Genomic DNA, 27,891 nt, shown 5'->3' on the forward strand with positions numbered 1-27,891 from the left:
TATCCAAAGCACTTTACAATTTGTTCCTCACATTTGACCCATTCACTCACACATCCACACACCGACGGCGGAGGCGACCTGCTCATCTGGAACAGTTAAGGACACTTAAGACACGCAGCCCGGGAGGAGCAGGAATTGAACCAGGAACCAGACACATCTACCTCCTGAGCCACTGTCGCCCCATGAGGGGAATGAGGAAAACTTCAGTTGTCTTTCGAGTTTAAATAAAGATTTGAAATAAAGTGTGACAATCTCAAACATTTCCATGGATCAATGTAGGTTTTGCTACTCAGAATGATATAATGCAACAGGACTTCCACCCCGGTTGATGAAGGCATTTACATGGTGGCTCTAAACGCTGCCGCCTGGCAGGAAGTTCCGGGGGGAAATCATCCGGTGCACAGGAAGTGAAGCGACAGCAATTTGCTTGGAATAAATAAGACAAACCCAGTAAACGTCATTCTTCAAGAGAGAATTAGAGCAACGCAAGAATGCAACGACTGCTTATCGTTGATAGATGTCGCCAATCAGAACTAATCATGTGGATTACCACTTCCACGTTTTTGTAAAGGTACAGTTACAGATGTTTTTGTAAAGGTACAGTTAGATGTTTTTGTAAAGGTACAGCTACATGTTTTTGTAAAGGTAGTTACAGATGTTTTTGTAAAGGTACAGTTAGATGTTTTTGTAAAGGTACAGCTACATGTTTTTGTAAAGGTAGTTACAGATGTTTTTGTAAAGGTAGTTACAGATGTTTTTGTAAAGGTAGTTACAGATGTTTTTGTAAAGGTACAGCTACACATGTTTTTGTAAAGGTACAGCTACAGATGTTTTTGTAAAGGTAGTTACAGATGTTTTTGTAAAGGTACAGTTACAGATGTTTTTGTAAAGGTACAGTTACAGATGTTTTTGTAAAGGTACAGTTAGATGTTTTTGTAAAGGTACAGTTACAGATGTTTTTGTAAAGGTACAGTTACAGATGTTTTTGTAAAGGTACAGTTAGATGTTTTTGTAAAGGTACAGTTACAGATGTTTTTGTAAAGGTACAGTTAGATGTTTTTGTAAAGGTACAGTTACAGATGTTTTTGCACAAATGAATGATTGCGAACAAATTAATGAATACAGAAGCCGTAGACAAGCAGCAGCCGATTCCTTCCTGGACCGTTTGTTCTAATGAGATATTCCTTTAAAGTCCCAATCTGTGATTTGTGGGGCAACAGCGTACAGTAGACCTTGCGTTAGCGCTTGTAGTGAGGGCTGGAGGAGCGGGTTTCCTCCCGACAGAGAAACAACACGCTGGTGAAAAGATGAAAACATGGCAAAACATAGAATAGAATAGTGAATAGTGTTGTGGGACCCCGTCTCTCAGGGGACAGACGTAACTAGACAGTGTTGTGGGACCCCGTCTCTCAGGGGACAGACGTAACTAGAAAGTGTTGTGGGACCCCGTCTCTCAGGGGACAGACGTAACTAGAAAGTGTTGTGGGACCCCGTCTCTCAGGGGACAGACGTAACTAGATAGTGTTGTGGGACCCCGTCTCTCAGGGGACAGACGTAACTAGATAGTGTTGTGGGACCCCGTCTCTCAGGGGACAGACGTAACTAGGGGGTCCAGGCGCATGCTCCCCTGGGAAGAAAATCTTTCAAAAAGTCCATCAAAGTGAAATATCGCTCAGAGAGTGAATAGTCTTTTCCTTTAATCTTTCCGTGTCCAATAATGAATCACAGATGATATCACACTGAAAACACATTATTCACACACGACAGGAATCACCTCACCTTCATTATGAATTGAAAATGGGGGACGTGGTGTAAACAAGACAAAAGTCTTTCTCTGGTCTGCATCCGCTTAACAATTGTGTGTATTGAGTTGTACTGTATTGTACCCATTCTGCAATCTGTTAATTAAAGTTTTCAATCAATCAAGACACAATCCAAGAAGAACAAAGTCATTAAAAAGTGTAGTCATTTGGCAGCCGTCGGGTCCACCCAGTCCCACACGTGCACGGAGCCGTCCGACGCGGCGGAGAGCAGGGTGCGCGGCCTGCTCGGGTGCCACGCGTGGGCGGTGACCGTGACGGGAGACGTCTCGGGGTTCAAACACACATGACCAGGGTGCTCGAACAACGGCTGGGCTCCCTTCAGCTCAGGACTCCAGGCAGAGGTGTTGTAGATCTGCACCACTCCATTAAAACCTAGAATACAGAAATAAAGAAGCATATTAGATGATGTGAATACACATTAGAGATGAACCAGTACCGATACTGGTATTCACAGAAATAAAGAAGTATATTAGATATGAATAAATATTAGAGATGAACCTGTACCGATACTGGTATTCAAATAAATAAACAAGTATATTAGATATTAATAAATATTAGGGATGAATCAGTACCGATATTCACAGAAATAAATAAGTATATTAGATAATAAATATTAGGGATGAATCAGTACGGATACTGGTATTCACAGAAATAAAGAAGTATATTAGATATTAATAAATATTAGGGATGAATCCAAGTTCAAGTTCAAGTTCTTTAAGTTCTTTAATAGTTGTCATACAGAAGTACAGAATACTTTCATACAAAATGCTTCTTTCTGTTACGCTCCAGAGACTGTGCTAGACAAGATAGTATCAAATAACATAATAACATAATATAGCATGTAATTTAGAAGAAGAAAAATTAGGTCACAGTGTTCGGTATAGACATATGTACAATGTTCTGAGTTACCATATAATATACAATACTATGCAGTGTACTAATGTACAGTACTATCTAGTGCAAAGCAGAAATGGGATGAGGTACAATTTTAGGTACAATTTACAGTAAGGTGTACGAGTTGTAGTGCAATCCTTCATCCATAAATATAAAGTGTGGGGAGTGGGTGCTACAGTGTGTTTGTTTAAAGTGGGTGTGTGCTATAAAGTGTGTGGAGTGGGTGCTACAGTGTGTTTGTTTAAAGTGAGTGTGTGCGTGTGGATGTGTGTGCTATGTGCGTTTGGTGGTTGTTGTTGTGTAGTGTTCATTCATTGTTCGTTTAGCAGCCTGATGGCCTGGGGATAGAAGCTTCTTCTGAGTCTTTCTGTGCTCGCCTTGAGACTCCGGTATCGCTTGCCTGACCGCAGCAGTTCAAAGAGGCAGTTGTTCGGGTGACTGGAGTCTTTAATGATTCTCTTAGCCTTGCCCTTGCAACGCTTGTTGTAAATGTTCTGGAGGGTGGGGAGCCCCCCTCCAATTGTGCGTTCGGCTGAACGTGTCACTCTTTGTAGTCTGCTTCGGTCTTGTGCAGTGCTATTCCCAAACCAGGAGGTGATGTTGCCGGTCAAGATGCTCTCTATTGTACATGAGTAGAAGTTCTTAAGGATCTTCTGACTGACTTGGTACGTACTGATACTGGTATTCACAGAAATAAAGAAGTATATTAGATATTAATAAATATTAGGGATGAATCAGTACCGATACTGGTATTCACAGAAATAAAGAAGTATATTAGATATTAATAGATATTAGGGATGAATCCGTACTGATACTGGTATTCACAGAAATAAAGAAGTATATTAGATATTAATAAATATTAGGGATGAATCCGTACCGATACTGGTATTCACAGAAATAAAGAAGTATATTAGATATTAATAAATATTGGGGATGAATCCGTACTGATACTGGTATTCACAGAAATAAATAAGTATATTAGATAATAATAAATATTAGGGATGAATCCGTACTGATACTGGTATTCACAGTACTCTCAACATTCAAATAAAGTATTTTATAACATAAAAGGTGCACAACTTGAAGCCTGACCAGATGGATTCTCAGCTGCCATGCAAGGTTAATTTTGCCTACCTGACACAGCGATGCAATTGTCCAGCACCGGCGCCCAGGTCGCCTGTTCCTTAATGATAAGCAAGCAGTGCAAGAATGCGGAAGCATTCTACCGTAGTGGCGTGCGGTAATGCGCCTTTCATTTTCCGCCGCCCAGCGCCCAGGTGCGTGCACCGGCGGCGGCGTGCTCGCTCAGGTGCGTGCGTGCGCCGGCGTGCTCGCGCGAGGTGCCCGCGCATGAGATCCCGCCTTGGTTCGACACGAGCGGAGCTCAATATATATAAGTCACCGCCCCTTATTCAGTATCGAGAAATAGCTCAATTGGCAACACTGCATGGCTGTGGATCCTACAGCTCGTTTGCTGGCGAGTTCGAATCCCATAAAATATATTTTTTTAACGTGATTTTTTTTTTAACATGTATTCTTTCGCCGGTTAAGGTTAGGCATGGTTAAGGTTAAGGTTAAGGTTAGGCATTGTTTCGGAGTTGGTTAAGGTTAGAACGGTTAAGTTTAGGCGCTGTTAAGGAGCTGGTTAAGGTTAGAGTTTGTCAAAGAGAATGGCAATATTCTTTCTATGGTTAAGGTTAGGCATGGTTAAGGTTAAGGTTAAGGTTAGGCATTGTTTCGGAGTTGGTTAAGGTTAGAACGGTTAAGTTTAGGCGCTGTTAAGGAGCTGGTTAAGGTTAGAGTTTGTCAAAGAGAATGGCAATAGACAGCCTATTTCCGCGCGACAGCTCCCAAAGCGGGCCTGAAAAGAAAGGCGCTTTACCGTAGTGGCGTGCGGTGACGAATGCTTCCGCATTTTTGCACTGCTTGCTTATCATTAAGGTAGACGCGCCCAGGTCACCTTCATGAAGTCGTGGCTGGAGCTGTCGGAGGCCTGGACCCCCGGGACACCCAGCTGGGCCTGGCACAGGGGCCTCCTCGTGTCCCGCAGATCAGACACCGTGACGCGTCCGGACGAGGAGAGCCGCGCGACCCTGCGGCATGACGGGTCTGAAGGAGACGCCTCCGGCGGAGAGACGTCCATGCACCACCAGTGGGAGGCGTCCGCGCCACCGGCCGGCGTGGTTTGGTGGTTGTTGTTGTGTAGTGTTCATTCATTGTTCGTTTAGCAGCCTGATGGCCTGGGGATAGAAGCTTCTTCTGAGTCTTTCTGTGCTCGCCTTGAGACTCCGGTATCGCTTGCCTGACCGCAGCAGTTCAAAGAGGCAGTTGTTCGGGTGACTGGAGTCTTTAATGATTCTCTTAGCCTTGCCCTTGCAACGCTTGTTGTAAATGTTCTGGAGGGTGGGGAGCCCCCCTCCAATTGTGCGTTCGGCTGAACGTGTCACTCTTTGTAGTCTGCTTCGGTCTTGTGCAGTGCTATTCCCAAACCAGGAGGTGATGTTGCCGGTCAAGATGCTCTCTATTGTACATGAGTAGAAGTTCTTAAGGATCTTCTGACTGACTTGGTACGTACTGATACTGGTATTCACAGAAATAAAGAAGTATATTAGATATTAATAAATATTAGGGATGAATCAGTACCGATACTGGTATTCACAGAAATAAAGCAGTATATTAGATATTAATAGATATTAGGGATGAATCCGTACTGATACTGGTATTCACAGAAATAAAGAAGTATATTAGATATTAATAAATATTAGGGATGAATCCGTACCGATACTGGTATTCACAGAAATAAAGAAGTATATTAGATATTAATAAATATTAGGGATGAATCCGTACTGATACTGGTATTCACAGAAATAAATAAGTATATTAGATAATAATAAATATTAGGGATGAATCCGTACTGATACTGGTATTCACAGTACTCTCAACATTCAAATAAAGTATTTTATAACATAAAAGGTGCATAACTTGAAGCCTGACCAGATGGATTCTCAGCTGCCATGCAAGGTTAATTTTGCCTACCTGACACAGCGATGCAATTGTCCAGCACCGGCGCCCAGGTCACCTTCATGAAGTCGTGGCTGGAGCTGTCGGAGGCCTGGACCCCCGGGACACCCAGCTGGGCCTGGCACAGGGGCCTCCTCGTGTCCCGCAGATCAGACACCGTGACGCGTCCGGACGAGGAGAGCCGCGCGACCCTGCGGCATGACGGGTCTGAAGGAGACGCCTCCGGCGGAGAGACGTCCATGCACCACCAGTGGGAGGCGTCCGCGCCACCGGCCGGCGTGGGCCGAGGGACCGGGGAGGACGTGCGGGTGTCCCCGACGTACAGGTCTCCGTTCTGGGCGCACGCAAGGAACACGCCGTCCCTCGTGAACTGTAGGGAGGTCAGGACATCCGTCGCCTCGGCTCCTACAGTGACGAGACGGCGATGGATGATGAAGCTAGGCCACAGTGTAGAGAGTTGTGCACAGTAGTGTCTCCTATAGGGAGGTGTAGTGGTTACGTCATTTTAGTTTTTTCCTGTTCCACCCTCTGTTCCACTTAATGTATTTCCCCATTGACCATTTCTAAATCGGCTCGTTTTAGAGAAATAAAGCATTAACGTTGGCATGGTGTACCTTTCTGTGCGTATTCTTCCACAATCTATAGCTCGACATGAAAATATTTGCAATTAATCGTAAAGGTAGCAAAATAACAACGTTTATGTTTTCGTTCGCTGGGAAACTACACTACCATTTTGGCGCTGCTGACTGACGTCACCACAGCGTAGCCTCCTGCCTGTACTCACCTGACCCAAGACTAGTCCTCTGATCATCTAAAGCCACCCGCCATCTTTAAAAACCACAACCACCGCTGCATATTATATACTAAGTACTAATGTAAATCATTGTTTCGTTGTACATATTACATATAGTTGATAACGTTATTGTTTTTTTACGCAACATTAGTAGCTAACATAACTTAGCTAGCTAGCTAGTATGGTGCAGTGCTTTGCCCCTGAATGCAATCACAGGTCTGAGAAGGGGACCTGCACATTTTGTTCGTTCCCGAAACATAACACGGAGCGACAGCGGTGGCCAAACTGATAAGGTGAGATAATCGCAAGCAGGCTCGATTGTCATTTCCCTGTATAACATAAGAAATTCCTTTATTGATCCCCTTGGGGAAATTCGGTATCATAGCAGTATGGGGGAGGGGAGGTACAGCCAGGTAGTAGAAGACATACTACAGGTACAGGTCACAGAATTATAGTACATTTAAATTAAATTAAATTATAAGTAACCATTTAAATAGAATAAAATATGTATATCTATATACGGTATATGGTTCAGTATTCTATATGATTCTAATAGCATTTGTGAATTCCTATAACGTTAACAGTACTGTATATCTGTATGTCATAAATGTCATGATATATATCTGTATGTTGTGTATGTCATAAATGTCATTATGGATTGAAAATAGGGGACCCTAAATTGTGTGTATTGAGCCGTACTGTATTGTACCCATTCTGCAATCTGTTAATACAGTTTTCAATCAATCACATTAATACACCAGCTGACCCTGTTCTCCATGCATAAACAGTCCCAGCTTTACCGATTAACCTGTTAATGTTAACAAAAAAAGATACCCCGTTTCAGACGAGCTGACAAAGAGCCGCGTGCTCACTCACGGATCTGCACCTGCCACTTTCCCGAAGGAAAAGTGAAGGGGACCCATGCTCTTTAAGTGGAATGAGGCAGAGTACTCCAGGCGAAGTGTTGGTCTCCCACCCACTTCCAGAGACAGGTTCCCTTCCGTGACACCCAGCACACCGAACAAACCCAGCACATCCCGGGAGGACGGTAGGTCAGCGGGAGACTAATGTACAGGGAAACTAATGATCCTTTTACAACATACACCACCAGCTTGATTACAAATATTTTTTTATTCAAGTAAAATACCAAAAGAATGTGTTCTAACAATACTCGAACAAAAAGATAATATTGAATCATGAGTCATGACTCACCAGCTACTGTACCATGGTATTCTCCATCAATTTAGGAAGCATGTGTAGCTTGAAAAGCCTCTCTAGAAAGTCAAGGTGGCTGCTTCTGCTCTTGGGAATGGGATGACTGCACAGTCCCTTGTTGACCAGATGACATGTCTCCCTGTCTGTTAGATGCAGTTGTCCCTGGATCCTCTCAGACATGTTTGAGGGGCTATCCTCACTTAGCCTCACCCTGCAGAGGAATGACCTGATCCTTCCCCAAGCAAGAAAACAATATGTGCAGTGTGCAGGTAACACATCTGAGTGTATGACTATCCAATGTGGGGTCCCCCAAGGTTCCGTTTTAGGACCAACACTTTTTAATTTGTACATCAATGATATTTGTGACGTGTCAAAAATATTACAATTTGTTTTGTTCGCAGATGACACACATTTTCACTGTTCTGGATACGATTTAAACGAGTTCGCTCAAAGTATTGAACATGAAATGACAAAACAAAAAAATGGTTTGATGTAAACAAGTTATCGTTAAATCTGAAAAAAAAACGAAATTTATGATTTTCGGTAATCGACAAAAGGACGACAAGGTGGTAGTATCAATAGATGGCGTGGCTATTGAAAGAGTGTCAGAGTTTAGATTTTTGGGTGTAATAATAGATGACAAACTAACATGGAAATCCCACATAGCTCACGTTAAAAAAAAGATGTCTGAGTATTTTTGTTTTAAATAAAGTGAGACGTGTGTTAAAATATGATGCAATGCGAATACTATATTGCTCACTTATCTCACCATACCTTAGTTATTGTGCTGAAGTATGGGGAAATACATATATGACTACCATAAAATCATTATACACATTACAGAAGAGAGCCAGGGCTGTACAGTGCGACATATATATCACACGTGCTACAGCAACAGCGGTCTGTGCGATGAATGGATTTACTTCAGTAGCACTGGTGCGATAGGGATTCAGTTCATATAGATACTCTTATTTTGAAAATCCTGTAGCGGGTCTCATTTCTGCCCACGCGCAGCTCCAGCTATAATAACTAGGCTCCGACAGCTAGCAACATTCAGGTGCATATGATACTCTTATTTTGAAAAAACTCTGTGACAACTCGACGAGTCATATCCGCCCTATCCGTGCTTCTGCAAGCAGAGCAGCGCGTTGGTCGGTTGGTGCGCACTGCTGCGTTAACACAGCAGTGCGCCTACACGTCCCGAAATAAGTCTGTGGTGTTTTTTTTCTCTCGCAACGGGTCAAATGCATCTACATGCTTTGCACCGTCGCCATTCCTTTATGCGCACATCGCCCGAAATTAACTTTTATGTACCATTACAATCACTACAACGTTAGCAAGCTAACAAGCTAATCCTGATCAGAGGCAGAGGCGCAGAGCCAGCAGACACAGTGTGGACTGGGGAAAGGGAAATGGGGGGGCACTCTCTCCCCTTCCCTGTGTGTGTGCGTGCGTTTGGAAAGACGATGAAGTCACTAGTCAGGACTCAGGACAGGAGTATATTATAGTAAACTGAGGATTACTGAAATGTTGATATTCAAATATAAAAAAGTTTCGAGAGGAGTGGAAGTTTGAAGACAGACTAGACTACAATATGATGCGGGGGTGGTGAGTTGAAACAGTGTGTGTGAATGAATGAAAACTTTATTTAACAGATTGCAGAATGGGTACAGTACAGTACGGCTCAATACACAATTGTTAAGGGGATGCAGACCAGAGAAAGACGTTTGTCTTGTTTACATCAGGGTACATTGTGTGTGTGTGTGTCCCAACCGACCCCACTTCTATGTTTCAATAAATTATTTGCATTTAAAACTATTAACGCTGACTCATTCCTTCAGTCCACTCAAAATGATGCTAATATTCCTTATGTTGTTTATGATATTAATTGAAAATAGCATATGAGTATTATAGTAATAATAACACATGGCGATATACTAAATGACAGCCAAACATGGCACTGCAACTAAATAACACAAATACAATAGGCACATTTGTGACTGTTACAAATATAACACGTTTTATACTTGTGCTACAAGATTTTGGCCTGTGCTACAAAACTATCAACCTCTGTAGCACCAGTGCTATGTGCAAAAAAAGTTAACATACAGCCCTGAGAGCGGTACGTATCATGCATAATGTCGAATATAGAGAAAACACAAACAGTCTATTTACATGTTTGATTGTTCATTTGTTGCTCATTTTTGTTCTAGTTGTTTTGGATTTGTTTAAATTGGCATTTTAGTGCAAGTAATGGTTGTATGTGTAACAGGTTGATATGTTCCCCTTGTGAATTTCGCCAAAACACCCCGTTTCATTGGTTTGTTGGAATCTCCTACCTGTGGTGATACCTGTGTTGTTTTGGAGTTTGGTGTGGATGCTGAACGCACCATCGTGACATTGCGTGACATTGCATGACGACGTCATTATGTGCAATTTCACATGGCTCACGCTCAGTTGTTCTGGATATGCAATGAGGTGAGCCACGTTGGTTAATCTCCGCCTGATAAACATTGATAAAAGTCGTAATTTGTGCCTTAAACATGATCTACTTATGGCTACATGTTCAGTTAAATATTCTACTCATCCTGTGTACATCCTGTTCGGATCCAAGATCACGAACCCATTCTATATCAGTCTAGTCTTGATGGGCTAATGTATAATTTGGTACCTAGCATAAACTCACTGTTATGTTTGCGCGTTTTCACATCACGTATATTCACACACACAGCTGACGTTTTGTCATTCTTATGTTTGTCAGAAGGTGGAAAGAAGCCACTGCACATCAAACCTAATACCTTTGTATATTGGATCTATGTCACACAGGTATGGAGATGTTTGTGTCAGTTTCTTTTGAAAACGTTTTATATGATTTTACTGTGAAATGAAAGGCTGTATGTTTGATGGCCTTGTACATACAGTGTAGCTAATCCACACCAGTTCAGCTATATAAGTTGAGTCTGGCTGGTGTGATTATAACACAGCAAAGTTACATGTTGCTCAAGTGTGTTTATTTTTATATTTGTTATATAGAGATATATGGGTCTTATTTGATATTTTTGTTAAAGGGGAACTATCTTATAAATGGCCTTTTTGAGTGTTTAGCATTGTTTCCTAGCTATGTGAACTTATATTAATATGATCTATGTCTCAAAATTCTCATATTGGCGCATTCTTCCAATTCTCCTCTCACAATATTCACCCTCACTGAACTGAGTCATTTGAAAATGTGCCCTATATGTGATGTCATATAGTCACCGCTGCATGTTAATGTTCAGGGGGGCCGGCCCGGCGCAGTGGTTTAGGAGCCCAGGCTCAAAACAGCTCGAGATCTTGAGGTAGAAAAATGCTGTTTTTGAGGACTTGATTAGAAATACAAAACAATGAATAAAAAAAATATATATATTACAGAGGTGTTCCATAGACTCACAGGAATTGTGTAAAAGTGCCCAAATAGTGAAAGAAATAGTAAAATAGTTCCCCTTTAAGCTTGTTTGTGGAATCTAACTTTGTTTGGCTAAACACAATATAATATAAGATATATAATAATTGTGTAATTTGAGACAGTTGTTCTGGATATGCAATGAGAAGGTGGAAAGAAGCCACTGCACATCAAACCTAATACCTGTCACACAGATGCCAGTAAAGAGCCTGAGACCCAGTAGTGCCTCCTGCTGGTTCATGTCGCCACACGCACACAAGAACACAACGCAAGCGTAATCCATCGGTTACATATGCGCCGACCATCAAATTGACTTTATTTAATTAGATAGGAGGCAGGTATTAATAAGAATGTATTCTTCTTCCTGCTCCTTTTCGCTTATGGGTGTATTTGATTATAATAACTAAATGAATTATGGGAAATTGTAATGTACTGTAATACACTACCATGTGTGAAACTAAATGAAATGAAATGAAATGAAAGCCACGTCAGAGTTGAGGAAGACAGTGACCAGACTGGAAGCATTACAGTTTAGGGCGGCAGGCGGGAGGCATGCTGGAGAAGATCCAGACCATGCTTGCTCAGCAGCAGGGTGATGAGAAGAGATTCCAGGTGTATTCACTGAATCAATGTATTCATTGCACAATGGAACGATTTAAGGATAAGTAGGGAAATGCAGTGGAGAAGTCTTTAAAAAGATGGCCATATTTATTGTGTGTTGGTGTGTGTGTGTTATTTCTGTAAAGGGAATAGCGCTGAAGGGGCATCTGAACGGCTTCACAAACCTCACCAATCCCCAGCTGAAGCAACACATGAAGGCGGCCATCAACATCGGCGTGAATGAGCGTAAAGCCAGGTTTGGTGGTTTGCTGAAGGATGAGGGTGTCCAGACTCCAGTGGACTCTTTCAAAGTGCTAAACCCTGACACAGACCAGCCTTCTCACCTTTGGTGATGATGGTGTGGCAGACCTGGTGAGGCATTTCAAGGAGCCTTTAGAGAGGTAAGAATTTATTTGACACTGCACGAGACAATGTTATGTTTGCATATGTGTATATGCAATGTGCAAATGTGTATATATATATATGTTTGCAAACTCACTTGCTCTGTTCAATCCTGCAGATCAGGGTGCAACATGGCTGCGATACAGGATGAGTGGCAGGGGCTGAAATACCTGGTCAGCAACAATTTCAAGGACAAGTCCTATAGTGGCCTGTGGGAGACCATGTTGACAAAGGACCCCTACAGGAATGATTACAAGGTAGGCCAACAGTACTGAGTGGTTATGTATGGTATGGTATCCTTCTATGGTTGGTTTTGATAAGTGAATGGTAAGAGTTTAAAAGAAATTGAAAGATATCATCTTTTCCCTAGAACATACTGGAGTTGGTGCAGATGATGCTGGTGCTGCCCATTTCAGCCGCCCAGTGTGAGTGAGGCTTCTCTGCGCAAAACCGCATAAAGAATTCGTCAAGAAGCTGCCTTGGGGTCTCCACCACCGAAGACCTGATGAGGATCAGCCTGGAGGGGCCTTCTGTCGAGGAGTATGATCCCACTCCTTTTTTTCAAAACTTTGTTTATTGAAGTTTTTTCGTTGCAATATGAGATGAGCACAAGGTCAAATTGTACACATATATGCCAGACGTATGATCCCACTCCTGCCGTGGACTACTGGCTGACCTCCAAGCGTGCCAGACGACCAAATTACAAAAGCAGCTGGACAACCAATATGCTTTGTGTTTAACCGTTCCCATTTGCACACGCACATACACGCACACAGTGGGCCAGTGACTTTGGTGCTATTGCACAGATGTGTGTTTCGTTCCCATTTGAACACGCACATACACAGTACTATACATGTACATGTATTTTTGTTTTAAAATGTTGAGTTTGTTAATAAACTCTGTTACTTGAAACATTTCCACTGTGCTCCTAAATTTCTTTGTGTGCCCCTAAATCTTTTCATTTAGGAACACATGTGCTCCTTGGGAAAAAGGTTAGCGTAGAGCCCTGAATATGGGGCTTATCACTGTGATGGAGTGTAATGTAGTGTTAGAGAGGCCTATAGCATGCAGCCAAATTTAAAGTTTTGTTTTATTTTGTCATATGTAAGGCACATGTACATTACAATGAAAAGCTTGGTTATGACCCTCCTGAGATTGTGTTTCATATATAAAATGAATTACTAGTCATTCAAACAGCTCTATTTGAATTTTTGTTCAACCAGGAACACATCCATGTACTATTGAGATTCAAAGTGAAAATTCTAACTTTAGTAATCCAATCCAAACTTTAATGTCAATTCAACATTCAAAGTGATGTAAGCAAACACACTGGAAATTATATTGTTTGCAAGATACTGCCCTGTTTTTCTGTTAATTTGTCTTACAGACTTGAGGAGACAGCTGGGGAGAATGTTCCACCTTGAACACCCAGATATATCCCTAGTTAGGAACTAGTGCTCTGTTCTTTCCTCACCCTAAGATTACCACACGTAACAGTACTATGCCTTTTGACTGTTTGATGTTAATTAAGGGTTTGTTTTGTGGGCATGGTACGCAGTGATTACGTTCTAAACAGCGTTTTACATTAAAATGTGTTATTTCAGGTTTTAAGTTCTTTCTATTTTTTAGATTGTTTAACAGCATTTAGCCATTTGTAAGATGGGGTTTTGGTTGTTGGTGATTACATGATTGATGTTTTTTTGTAGTGATAACATTTTCAATTTATTTTGATAAAGAGGTTGAAATGTGGTGGGAAGTTATATAATCTGTCTCTCATGCTTGCCCTGACTGCGCCGGTAAGCTGACCCTCCGCATATGAAAACTCTACATGACCTGATTTTAAATGGTTCTCTCATCTTTGTATACGTTTGTCCACTCCTCGCCAACAAAGTATTCTGCCAGGGAATTTATGGACACGACAGTAGACATGGCTAGGTAACGTTAACCTCGTTCCTAGTTTTATCTCCGTGAGGTAACGTTAGGTAACGTTAACTAGCTAGGCATCAGGTGGCCGTGATGTGGATTAGGCAACAGCTCTGAAAGACATACTGCCTACTGGTAAGTGTAGTTCGTTTTTAACGACAAATTAAAAAGCTTATAACTACCTTTATTTCAACCAAAAATGATTAAACAATAATGTTAGTGGTAGAAGGGAACTCATTTTGTGCAAAAATGGAAAGCTTGCCAATGTTCATGCGGCAGAATTGTTACAATAGCCGATAATCCATTTTCCCAATGATAAATCCCTATACGGGTGGAACAACCAGTGACGTCAGACTACACCTCCCTATAGTGACGAGACGGTGATGGATGATGAGGCTACAGTGTGGAGAGTTGTGCACAGTAGTGTCAGGTTATGAAACATAGATGTTATTATTATTACCGTTATTATTATTATTCATGGTCATATTATCATTATTATTATAATTATGGTAATGATTATTATTATAATAATATGGTATGAAGCTGTAAGGTGCACTTGAGCTGACCATTATGTTAAAATAAATATGAAGTTTGGAAGGGGGCAGGAAACATAAGTTTTCTTCATTCTGCTCCTTCATGGGTGTATCATGTTAAAAAAAAAAATTGGTGATATTGTGCAAAGATGAACTGTACCCCCATGTACGAAACAAAATAAAAATGAATGACTGAATGAAGGAAATCAATATCACGATAATCATCAAAGGACTTTTCCCTCAATAGCGATTTGTGTTTGTGTTGTGCATTATGTAAACTGTGACATTAGATTAGATTAAAATGCATTGTCATCATACAGCACAAGTACAGTACAACACAAAGACGTTGGCATCCACCCAAGAGTGCAAATGTAACAGTTATAGTGCAATAGTAATATACAATGTACAGGTGGTTAAACTGGGTACAAAATATATGAATTAATACTACTGAGTGTAGTGCTAATCAGATGTATGTACAGAGTTGCATTATAATAAATAAAGAGAGTATGACTAGTAGTAGTAAGAGTAGGACATAAAACCAAAACGGAATATTTTCAAATGACTTTCCCTCAGATATTTCAGATCACATTTTGCAAGACATTTTAGTATCGCGATGAGATCATAATATCGAGATATCCTTAATCAATGCCGTCGTCAGAATCTATTAACGGTATCTCGTAGAGCTGTGAATCTTCACTGGCCACACGATTTGATTAAGATTCAGCTGTCTATGATTCGATTTGATTCTACGATGCAGCTCAATAATATATTAAATCCTCAATTTTATAATCTATATTACTGCACATGGCTACTTTTTCATCAATTAATACAAGCAGTCAGATAAATTTACTTTTATTTAGAAAGTTCTTAAATCAGAATGTCAAAATAAATGTCTTTACTAGTGTTGCATAATACAGATACTAGAAAGGTATCTCGATACCCAGCTGTTAAAAACGGTTCAATACTCTTTTTATTAGTATCAGTATTAGTATCAATACTTTTAGAATAGCCTGATGCTGTATTTTCTATGAGTTGAGTGGATGCATGTGCACTAGCTTTAATAATACAATAATAATAATATATTAGATTTTTAGGGCGCTTAATAGTTGTGGAGCAAATCCCAAAGCACAACATTGTAAAAGCTAGCAAGAAAGTAAAAATGTTTTTAAGTTGTCACTGCATTGATCGTCAACGTCCGCATCGCGATGCATCTTAGAATCGAGAAATGTCCACACCCCTAGTATCTCGATATTGTGATTTCATACCACTGAAAGATGATGAACAGAGTTATCACCCAGCCCTACGTTAGGTGCCGGTTAGAGCAGAAATGCTTTAAAGGACGGCAACGCGGCAGAGCCTGCTGGGGTTTGAACCGAGGGCCTTCTTTCTGTGAGGCAACAGTGCCAACCACTGCTGGGGTTTGAACCCAGGACCCTTCCCAGAGGTGCAGTTCACAATGAGAACAGCTCACCTGATGAATACAGCGTCTTCCTCGATGACAGTTCAGTCAGCTGGATGTCGCTGACCTGAGATCCGTGCAGAACAGAGGGTTCTGAAGATAAACCAGCAGCAACCTGGCTGCCTCTCTCCACCACAGGCTGGGGCTCAATGCCTCCTGCTCCTCTGAAAACATCTAGAATAAAACACAATTGAAATCACAGGATAGAATCAAACACAATAGATACACGAATAGATCAATACAACTAATAGATATATAGTTTTACCAGTCAGACAAGAAGATCGATACCAGTTTCCTCTCTGTGTGTTCAGCAGAAAGCTATCAGGCTGAAAACTAGCCTAGCTTAGCACAAATGAATGGAAGCAGATACCTAACATCTAGCCTAGCTGTTGGTAAAAAATCACCTCTCCCCGAGTGTTAAGCGAGGCTAGTGGTCCGTATCCGCTTCCCTTAATTTGTGCTAAGCTAGACTAGCTTGCAACCGGGTAGCTTTCTACTGAACACACAGAGAGTAAACTGGTATCCATCTTCTTGTCTTAACTCTGGAGAAGATGGTAATTTTGGCGTGTTCCTTTAAAACAGGGCTAAACCACAATAGAATAACTAGTGATTTTCTGGTTTGGTTTGGCATAATTATTATACCAAATAGCAATATAATATCTATGAGCGCACTCACCACTGTCATCTCCCCCTATGTCCCATATCTGGAGTCTGGAGCTGAGGCCGTCATTGGTAACAACAAACCTTCCAAAGATAAACATTTGATGAAAGCAAAGGCTCAGTTATCTATAATTACTCACATATACAAAATATACAATATACAAAACTAAAGTACAAAATGCAAAAATGAGGTAGAGCAAATATTTTAGTAATAAATAGATCAAATATGGTGTAGTGTTAAAAAAGTGTTTAAAGTGTTAAAGCAGGGATTAAAGCAAAAAAGAAATCTCCTGACTGAACTTTTTTTCAGGCCAAGTCATATTCTTATTTTAACCTCCACTGTATATATTTTTTAATAGCGTTAGCGTTTTAAGGGAACTAGATTATTTTGAACATCTTTTCTATTGCCAGTTTGCTTTTACGTAATATCAATGCTGTTTTCAATTCATTAAATAAAACTGATACTTTGCAAGGGTTGACTCTGACTTTGTCATACAAATAAATAAATCTACATACTGTAACTTTTCAGTGCACGTTTTTATTTACAGTACATTGTGACAACTGAACAAGCTTATAACTTGAACAAGGAACTAAACAAGGGAAACAGTTTTTTAATAATGCATAATGCAATTTTACAACAAAAGAAGTGCAGCTTGTATACAGAAAACTCCTAATTCTGGGTTTTATGCACGCATAACATAAAATATAGATTTCAAATGTATGTGTCTTGTACTTATTTCACAAGTCTTCTGCATCCAGAGGTTCTTTTAGTCTTTGGACTATAGACCACAGTGTTGTAGCGTCTACTGTCCTGACTGTGACTAGAGACCACTGTGTTGTAGCCTACTGTCCTGACTGTGACTAGAGACCACTGTGTTGTAGCCTACTGTCCTGACTGTGACTAGAGACCACTGTGTTGTAGAGCCTACTGTCCTGACTGTGACCCTACTGTTGTGGTTGTCGCGCCAGGCAGGGAGGCTGTGTGCTGGAGAGTGTGAATGCAAGTATTGTGGCTAGCTTCTGATTGATGGCGAGCTAGCACCCTTTCCCCATTACTGCTGTAACTGAGGGGTACAATTCCCTGACTGTATTGTTAGATATGATATTTAATACCACTACCTCATGTACTTTAACTTCTGGCCACCCAGTACAAGATATAAGTATGATGAACACTTTCCCACCTGATGAAACGAATCCACACAAATGTACCAAATCGAAGGTTTAATACAGCAAAAGGTGTATACAACGATCACTTAATTACATTTATGATTTGAAATATGAAATATGCACTTTTATGGCAAATGAGTATTCGTAGGTAAATCAACATTGAATGTCCAATCTCTGGTTACGCAGGGAGTAAGTATACAACCTGGAATATTTAGGAAAACGATAGCGATGGTACTTAGATGATTATAGCTGGATACACTAAGGGGGGGGGGGGTCCCGCTGGTTGTAAGACAGTAGGAGGGGGGGGTTAGAGAAGCCGCTGGCGGTATCCCATCTGGCCGACGGTGTCTTGGGAGAATCCAAAGTCTTGGACACGGTGCCCACAGAACCTCGGACCGCAGACGAATACAGCTGGACCCTCTGTGGACGGTAGCTGCCGGTCCACAACGGAGAGACGTGAGGCGACCTCACTGGTGTCGAGCGCCGTCTCACCTGGAGTCCTCTCCGGGGGGTAGTTCCAACACTCCGCAGTGTTGGCCTTTATCCATGGAATAATCAAAGCACACAAAGCATAATCCAAGCCGTGGAAGGCTCGCCGTCGTCCGGGTAGAGTAATCCAATATACAGGTCCAGTCGCTCTTGGCCCGGAGCTCCTCGGATGCAAGCGCCACTAGGGGTCTGCTCAGCCTGGTTAAGCGTCCAGATAACGTCAGGAACGATGGGGGTACTGATAACTTTAGAACTCTAACCGAACGATGCACCATACATAAATAGACTATTATTAGCTTAATAGAATACGTCCAACTCGACGGTATAGTGCCAAACTATAACTATTCAACTATTAATATACACAATATCTCAATGCCTATTCTGGGGCCAAGTAGGCCTTACTACACCGCACGTGCGTCGTGGGGAGGCTTTGCGTCTGTCACTCTGTTGGAGGGTAAAGAACTGGACTAAAAGAAAGTTCTACTTTACTTGCGCCATATATATATGCGCTATGAACAAATAGTACCATTCGTATTTCGCCCGACATATTCCTGCGCGGAACCGGGGCTTGCCACGACATGTTAGGCGGCACGATTGAACTTGGACCTAGGGGTATGGCAACCTGGCGCCAGGTTCTCGTCCAATGGTAGAATGAAACTATTATGGGCTGTTTAGTAGACTAAAGGGATATTCAATGCATATTGTACAAGGAATATACAGGGGATATCAAACGATATACAAATACAATTAAATATATATATATAAATAAATATACATATTCGGTTTAATCTGATCCTTCACAACAACTGCCATACTGTAATTTCCGGTGGAATACGTTGCAAAAACACACACCTGGCTCTTTTAGTTTTTTGCACCATGAACTAAAAGGGTTGTTATCATACCCAATTTCGTAGAGCCAAGCCCATCTCCATTTATTTCTCACGCATTTATCTACCTCCGATCAGAGGTAGATCGGAGCCTTTTTTTAGTATGCACGCGTCCATGCTTATAGCATTACTAGCTAAACGGAAATCAAGTTTCCACACTCATACGGGCTCCGATGAGTATCAGAGGTAGATCAACGCGTGAGAAATAAGTTTTGTTTGGGTTTTGTCCGCTAAAGTAGGCCTAATGCAGGATTTGTGCACATGTGTTTTCTGACATAGCCTAATGATGTGAATGCGTTTCTTCTACTCTGGATCTACCTGCCTGTTCATTGTCTATGTATGCTGAAGGTCGGTCAGACCAAGTTTAAAAGAATAAAAGTGATTAAATATATTACTTTTGTCCTGTAACATGTATATGTTTAAAGAGAATGTAGCGTATATCAGCCTATGATTTATGGTAAAGTCGATTCCCGCGGGGGTGCGTCATAAAAAAACATCTCCTGACTGAACTATTTTTTTTCTCAGGCAAAGTCATATTCTTATTTTAACCTCCACTGTATATTTTTATTTAATAGCGTTAGCTAAAAGGAAAAGACAACCTGTATCAGGGTCTGACAGCACTACAATTACATTTTCATATAACAGGCTGACGGACTCACCGGAGTCGTCGCGCCGCCGCTAACCCTTCAATAAGCTTTGTGGTCCGGGCATAAATGTGTCCATAAATCCATTTAGTTAGATCCAACACTGTCTGAATGTATCTTGCGATTATTATACATTTCCGACGACGAACTATTAGCGCAATCCTGTCTCTCGAGTCGCTGCGTCCTGCCATTATTGCTCACCAATGACTCTGCTTGGTGTGGCAACGGTAGAGAAAAGAAATTCCCTTTTTCATCATATTTGACGCCTCAGATTTGGCTCAATTTAGTTTCAATCTGTATGCATCTACAAATCATATTATACCAGGTAGCCAATTGACGGAAAATCCATCACGACTCCGAATGAAATTGACGGAAATCCGTCTCAAGACGGAGCACTTTAATGCCTGTGTTAAAGTGTCTAAAGTGAATGTTAAAGGTTGGGGCGGCTGGGTAGCGCAGTGGAAAATGCACTCGCCTACCACCGCAGAGACTCTGGGATCGAATCCAGCTGTCAGCGGTACCTCCGGCTTGGTCAGTCGTCCCTACTAAACACAATTGGCAGTGTTAGCGGGTGAGAAGCCGGCGTGGTATGTGTCCTGGTCGTTGTAAACGTCCTACTGGTCGGTCGGGGCGCCTGTTCAGCAGGGAGGGGATCAGGGGGAAATAGCGTGAACCTTCGCACGCATTACATTCCCCCAGTGAGACTCCTCGCTGTCGGGTGAAAAGAAGCGGCTGGCGACTCCACATGTATGGTAGGAGGCATGTGGTAGTCTCTCCCTCCCTCGGCCGACAGTGGGGCAATGCGCACAATGACCAGGAAGGGAATTGGCATAACGACTAAATTGGGATGGGAGAAAAATACAGAAAAAGTAAAAAAAAAGAAAAAGTGAATGTTTAAAGTGAGTGTGTGCATGTGGATGTGTGTGCAATGAATGTAAAATGGATGGGTTAGTGTTACATAGAGTCATTGAACATCCCGATGGCCTGGGGATAGAAGCTCCTTCTGAGTTTCTCTGTACTGGCCATGAGATTCCGGTAGCGCTTGCCTTTGCCTGACCGCAGAAGTGCAAAGAGGCAGTTGTTTGAGTGACTAGAGTCTTTGATTATTCTCTTAGCCTTGGCCCTGCAACGCCTGGTGTAAACGTCCTGGAGAGTGGGAAGCCCACCTCCAATTGTGTGTTCGGCTGATCAAGCCACTTTCTGCAGTCTGCTGCGGTCGTGTGCAGTGCTATTCCCAAACCAGGAGGGGATGTTACCAGTCAGGATGCTCTCTATTGTGCATGAGTAGAAGTTCTTAAGGATCTCAAATGACTTAGCACTGTGGTGGGAGTCAAGAGGTGGACTGGACAGTAGTAACTGGAGTTGGCCTGGACCTACATTACTTTTGATCCCAGTTGACCCATTGATCTCAAACCCCATTTTCTTTTCTCCATCCTCCCTTCAGTTTCTCCCCTCCCCAGTTTCAACAGGTCACTTTGAACCAAATAAGTGAACTCAAGTTCTGTACTAAAAAGCAATGAATGTCTTTAAGCAAGAATGACAATGATTAACCCACGATTACGCAAACACAAGGTCAGAAGAATGAAATTAATTAGCGGATACGGACCACTAGCCTAGCTTAAAACTCAGAAAGAGGTGTTTTTGGCCAACAGCTGGGCTAGCTGATCCGTATCAGCTTCCATTCATTCATTCATAGCTTGCAGCTGGATAGCTTTCTACTGAACGCACAGAGGGGGAATTGGTGTCTATCTTCTTGTCTGACTCTGGAGAAGACGGTAAGCCTACTTCCTATAACGTTGGCATGTTCCTTTAATAAACTTAGTTCTAAACTGAATTGAAGCCCTGGGACGTAATGGTGACTTAAGTTAAGAGAATTATGTTTGTGGCTGCTGGTTCAAATCCCCAAACCTGCAGGGAGATCTCGGAGGGAGGAGTGAAATAGTGTTGCTCACTCCTCTCTCAACAACTACTGCTGAAACGCCTTGAGCAAGACACTGAACCCCCGAATGCGCCGGTGTGGACCAACAGTAGAGTCCAGAGGTCAACAGTAGTGTTCAGAGGTCAACAGTAGAATTCAGAGGTCAACAGTAGATTTCAGAGGCCAACAGTAGTGTTCAGAGGTCAACAGTAGATTTCAGAGGCCAACGGTAGTGTTCAGACTAGGTCAACAGTAGAGTTCAGAGGTCAACAGTAGAGGACTGTGCTGTTTGTACTGGGCAGCTGTTTGTACTGGGCAGCTGTTTGTACTGGGCAGCTGTTTGTACTGGGCAGCTGTTTGTACTGGGCAGCTGTTTGTACTGGGCAGCTGTTTGTACTGGGCAGCTGCGTGTGTGAATGTCAGGAGCTGTGTGAGTATGACATGTAGGCTGAGCAAACTTTCCCTGGATAAATAAAGCTTAACTCAATCAGTGCCAGACCCAAGGATAGTCAGGTTATCCCGCCATGGGCTGAGTGCCACGACCCCCGAAAACCCGAGTATAGCCGGGTTTTTATCGTTATTTCTTTTATTCTATATTTTTATTCATTTCTCTCACACGGACCTCTGGGTTACCATAGGGAATCACTCTGAGATCGCTAGAGTGCAATACCGGCCGCATCCAGGTAGGTGGCAGTATCGCCCACCCTTCAAAACCTTTTTTTCACACCCGGTGTTACATTAAAATGTCTCCGGGCGCAGTTTTCTTGGTCAGGCGAGTCTATCGGTTCACTCGATGGCATTGAGACGCGTCCATGTGTTGTGGTGGATTATGTTGGCGTCACGATGGACACCAATACTGGAAATCGCGATCAGACAATTGGAATATTCTTTTTCGGGTGCCTCCTAGTGAAGGTAAGGACTATATGACATCAATCCTGCTTTGATCCAACCATGATTTCACATTGATCGTTGCGACCATGTGTAACGTACTCCAGAACGTATGCCATTGGTGACGATCAAAGCATCAAAAAATGACCCCCCCCCCCCTTTCATGCATTCATGATGAAACATAATACCTATTATATACATTTGATTTGGAAATAGTAGTGTGTCCAGGCGAGCAACGCCAACGCTTTTAGTAAAATTCGCGTATTGCTCCATAGCGCCGTTTCCTGGAATTATCCCGGATCACTCTGAAACTATACTTATATTCACCACGGTATAACACGTGAACGTATACATGAAGAAATGTATTCTTTTACACATATTGAACGATGGATAGTTGATGTCAAATGAGCCATAGTATTGTATCCATTAGCTAGAATATAGATAGATATATAATATAGCCCTGCAAACACCGCCACGCAGCCCTATCTCTTAGAGTGGTGGCGCAGTAGGAACTAAGGCTACGTTTAGACGGAGAGTCTGAACAGAAACCGCAAAAGTCGTCTTACGGTCTCACTTTTAATTTTGCGTTTAGACTAGCGTTTTGGGATGGAATTCTGCGTGCAGACGACGCTGTAACGACGGAGCCCCACTGTCACACGATTGGCGCATATGTCACATGACGTGCTGTGAAGACCCACCCTACTCTGCCTCTGATTCGCAGACTGTGGGTGGGGAATGTGATTGGACCAAAGCAGAGTCACTCACAGACAGTGGGTCCAGTACTAATAGTTGTGATAGCCGCGGGACAGATTCTTGTGTATTTAAAAGTACTGCCAATGTAGCCTTCAGGTGATCGCCATGGATGCTTTGTTTACGCTTCTAGGCTACTGGCGCATGCCTGTGATGTAAGCAGTACGCGCGACGAGAGCCTTGACAACCCTTTCGTCATCGTTTTATGCGGTTTGACAGTTTAGATGATAGCGCAAAGGTTTATCGTTTCTAGGAATTCCACCCTGGAAGGTGGTCTCACTTTTTTACGGTTTCACCCCGTAAAAACGCTGTTTCCGTATAAACGAAAGGCACATCCGAAAAAATATTTTAGCGGATTCACCTGCTAGCGTTTCCGTCTAAACAGGGCCTAAGATGCTCTAGGCCTGCGGCGCTGAATGAGTTAAACAAACAACAAACAACAACAAACAACAAACAAACAGGAAGAATTACCTCGTCCCAGGAATGTGTTTGAGGTGGTGAACAGGGCCATCTGTGAAACCGCCGTGAATCACTTTGAAATCCCGCTCTGCGCAGAGACCCTGGATATTTTCAAAACAAATACGGACAAACGGAGTGACGTTCTAATGCGAAAAGACAAAAGAAGACAGTTGAGGTTGTGTAGCAACTTCTTCATTACCTTGTTTTCATCAGCAAAGAGTTTCAGAGGCAAACGCAACTCCAACATTTCATTTTTTGATGAGTGGTGGTAGCCGGCAACACAAACCGCTGTAAAGACAAAAGATAGTAGAGGAAGAACATACTGACTGAACAGTCCAGGGACACAGGAAGAACATTATGTCATATGTGAATTCTTAAAATGGGTGGTATTTTAAATAAACGTGAAATTTAACGTGGTTGATAAAACATTATTAATTATCGTAATGGTTCAACTCTCACCCACATTTCCCCGATGTCCATTCTATTGTCCTGGTGGGATAGTCCAGGTGATACACATGGAGATCCTTGTACCTGTTAATAATGTTAACGTGTTCATCTGATTAGCATCACTTTAACCTACAACAGTATTCTCTCTAGGGCCTAGAGATGGTTTCACTGGAGTTCTGTTGCTAGGGAACAGTTTGGAACCAAGTATTATAGACCACTGCACTTCCGCGTTACATTGAGCTCATGGAGGAGAGAGGGGTGGGGGGGGGGGTGAATGAATGTGGATGAGAGCCTTGACATTAAGTGGTTGTAGCTACGGCTGTGGGGGTGCTGGAGTCGAGACATGATATAATAGACTTTTATACACCAGACCAGAGTCTCCTGAACACGGAGCGACCAACCCAAATCGATCAGCACTTTCTCTGCCAAGCTAATATAGTCACTTTCCTGCAACTACTCCCGATAAACCTAGATCTCTGGACAATCCAGAGAGACTCGTGTGCAATCTGCGCATGCAGAGTTCGGGAGTAGGTGCGGAAAAGTGACTATAGCTCGGCCGAGAAAGTGCCGATCGACTTGGGATTGGTCACTCCGTGTTCAGGAGACTCAGGCGTATAAAAGTATATTGGATCAGGTCTCCAGCACCCCCACAGCCGTAGCTACAACCACTTAATGTTAAGGCTCTCATCCACATTCATTCCCCCCCCCACGCTCTCTCTCCCATGATTTCAGAATACCGGAAGTGTTGCGGTGGTCTACTTCCGCGTTACATGGAGCTTGTGCGGGGAAGGGGGGAGAGAGAGCACGGGGGGGATACATGAATGAATATTGATATTAGAGCCTTGGTTGTAGCTACGGCTAGCCGTCAAGGCTCTAATATCAATATTCATTCATATGCTCCCCGCTCTGTGTTGCGGTGGTTGATTGATTGATTGAACATTGTATTAACAGATTGCAGAATGGGTACAATACAGTACAGCTCAATACACACAATTGTTAAGGGGATGCAGACCAGAGAAAGACTTTAGTCTTGTTTACATCAGGGTCCCCCATTTTCAATTAATCATAACATCAAAACCGGAAATAAACTTGGGTCTGATTGCAAACTGTATAACCTTCCTTTACTAACCATCCTTTTAGAATGTTATGGTTGTCACTTTGAAACTGTCTCTACATTCATACAATTGTATTAATTTGACGGGACAATGTTTCACTCAGAGTTGTTTCGTTGCGCGATAAGGTCGACTATGCATTTATTTATACAGAAGTGTCCCTCATTTAGCGAGCTTGCTGCCAGCATGTTTTGCTAGTTAGACCTCATTTGCATCAACTAAAAGAGAGGTTTTAAACAGTCTCTATCTCTATTATAGTGTATTAGATGTAGCCATTAGCTTGTCAGCATTAGTTTCCCTCTTTCGAGAAGTATATTCAACCACACGGTCAGACATAATAAAGAAGTAAGGATCTCTCACGTTTTTAGCGACTCAATAATCCAGTCATCAAGAACGTCATCCAAAGTTTCATCCATTTCAACTACAAAACATCTTTCTGCTGCCGCGCGCGAGCCGACTCTTCTTCTGCTTCATTTCATGGATCCCACAGCAGCGTGTATGTGTGTAAGTATCGCCACCTATTGTACAGGCATATGTATTGTTCTCACACCATTTCTGCATGGAAATCCGATTAACATTCGCATGATAGCACGGGGACGACGACTCTATAATGCATTTTATTATGTATTATGTCGACACATAGACATAATAGGCCACTCAACCTCTACCACAGACGGAGCACAGCACAGTGCTGGCTGGCTGTCTCTCTCACTCCATTAATGTACACAGACCCTCATTCTAAAAGCATCACCCAAGATTACAATTACTAACTCACATTACAATTACCCACATGCATTACAATGACCAATTACCATTGTTGCCATCTGTCGTCTCCATGGCAATTTCCCCCTTACCTAGTATGGTTGTCAATAGTCCAATGTACAATTTTGTTTGTTTGTACAGTGTCTCCCCCCCCCCCCCCCTCAATGTACAGTTTTGCTTGTATATACAGTGTGCCCCCCCCCCCCCAACCACCTCCAATGTAGATTACCCAGTATGGTTGTCAATATCCCAGTGTACCCAACCCCCCCCCACCCAACCTCCTCCAATGTACAGTTTCTACGTCAAATGTATATACTCCCTTTTCCTGACTCCTTCTGTATCACAAACAGTACTGTATTTGCAAATCTGGTATGTCATAAATGTATAGATGTAGCAGTACTGTCTATCTGTATGTCATGTATGTCATATATGTTACGATGAATTGAAAATGGGGGACCCTGATGTAAACAAGACGAAAGTCTTTCTCTGGTCTGCATCCCCTTAACAATTGTGTGTATTGAGCTGTACTGTATTGTACCCATTCTGCAATCTGTTAATAAAGTTTTCAATCAATCAATCAATCAATGTACATGCATTTGTGTCATCATAGCCGTTTTTTTTTTTTTACCTTCATGTACTGTTATATACAATTAAAACATTTAATGAAAGGGAAATAGAAAGCACAGGCCAAAAACACATACAAAATAATGTTTTTTGTGTGTTAAAGATGCTTTTTTAAATGATAAATTAATTAATCAATTTCTTTGGGGGGCAATACTTTTATTCTGAACCTTTCTAAAAGCTCTGTAGATGTATTATTATTATTTTTTATAGAAATGTTACCTTTAAGCAGGATTATCATGGGATTGGTTTTGTGTTTCATCTCACCACTTCATTAAAGGGGAATGTCACCCATTTTAATGATCAACATGTTCTTCCTGTGCTCCAGGACAGTTCAGTCAGTATGTTCTTCCTGTGCTCCAGGACAGTTCAGTCAGTATGTTCTTCCTGTGCTCCAGGACAGTTCAGTCAGTATGTTCTTCCTGTGCCCCAGGACAGTTCAGTCAGTATGTTCTTCCTGTGCCCCAGGACAGTTCAGTCAGTACGTTCTTCCCGTGCTCCAGGACAGTTCAGTCAGTATGTTCTTCTTCCTGTGCCCCAGGACAGTTCAGTATGTTCTTCCTGTGCCCCAGGACAGTTCAGTCAGTATGTTATTCCTGTGCCCCAGGACAGTTCAGTCAGTATGTTCTTCCCGTGCTCCAGGACAGTTCATTCAGTATGTTCTCCCTGTGCCCCAGGACAGTTCAGTCAGTATGTTCTTCCTGTGTACCCAGGACAGTTCAGTCAGTATGTTCTTCCTGTGTACCCAGGACAGTTCAGTCAGTATGTTCTTCCTGTGCTCCAGGACAGTTCAGTCAGTATGTTCTTCCTGTTGCCCCGGAACAGTCAGTATTTGTGAACACGGTCAAAACGTGCCGAACTTGTTTCAAGAATTACCCAAGATCACGTCGCGCATTTCAAGTCATATGTGCAGCGATACGGACCCTTTCTGGTTACAATGAACGACGAGACGACATGTGGAGCGGTTAGGGTCACTTTATTG

General features: G+C 42.3%; 1 protein-coding gene across 2 annotated transcripts; it reads right to left on the bottom strand.

Annotated features, from left to right (window-relative positions):
- Nucleotides 1–1,693: 1,693 nt before the first annotated feature.
- wdr73 (WD repeat domain 73) lies at nt 1,694–25,989 on the bottom strand. Of its 2 annotated transcripts, none has more exons than XM_084336340.1 (8): nt 25,887–25,989; nt 24,431–24,498; nt 24,167–24,255; nt 23,980–24,068; nt 16,782–16,849; nt 16,118–16,279; nt 5,754–6,143; nt 1,694–2,195 (listed from the first exon to the last, which is right to left on the bottom strand). In XM_084336340.1, the coding sequence occupies exons 1-8, from the start codon at nt 25,940–25,942 to the stop codon at nt 1,966–1,968; spliced, it is 1,152 nt and encodes a 383-aa protein (XP_084192466.1). In that variant the 5' UTR covers nt 25,943–25,989; the 3' UTR covers nt 1,694–1,965. The 2 variants fall into 2 exon arrangements, with proteins under 2 accessions (XP_084192466.1, XP_084192467.1); XM_084336341.1 differs by having other exon boundaries at nt 24,427–24,498; nt 25,887–25,947.
- Between the last annotated feature and the right edge of the window lie 1,902 nt (nt 25,990–27,891).

This window comes from Notolepis coatsorum (assembly GCF_963971535.1).
Source record: "Notolepis coatsorum genome assembly, chromosome: 19".
In the NCBI taxonomy this organism is placed as follows: Eukaryota; Metazoa; Chordata; class Actinopteri; order Aulopiformes; family Paralepididae; genus Notolepis; species Notolepis coatsorum.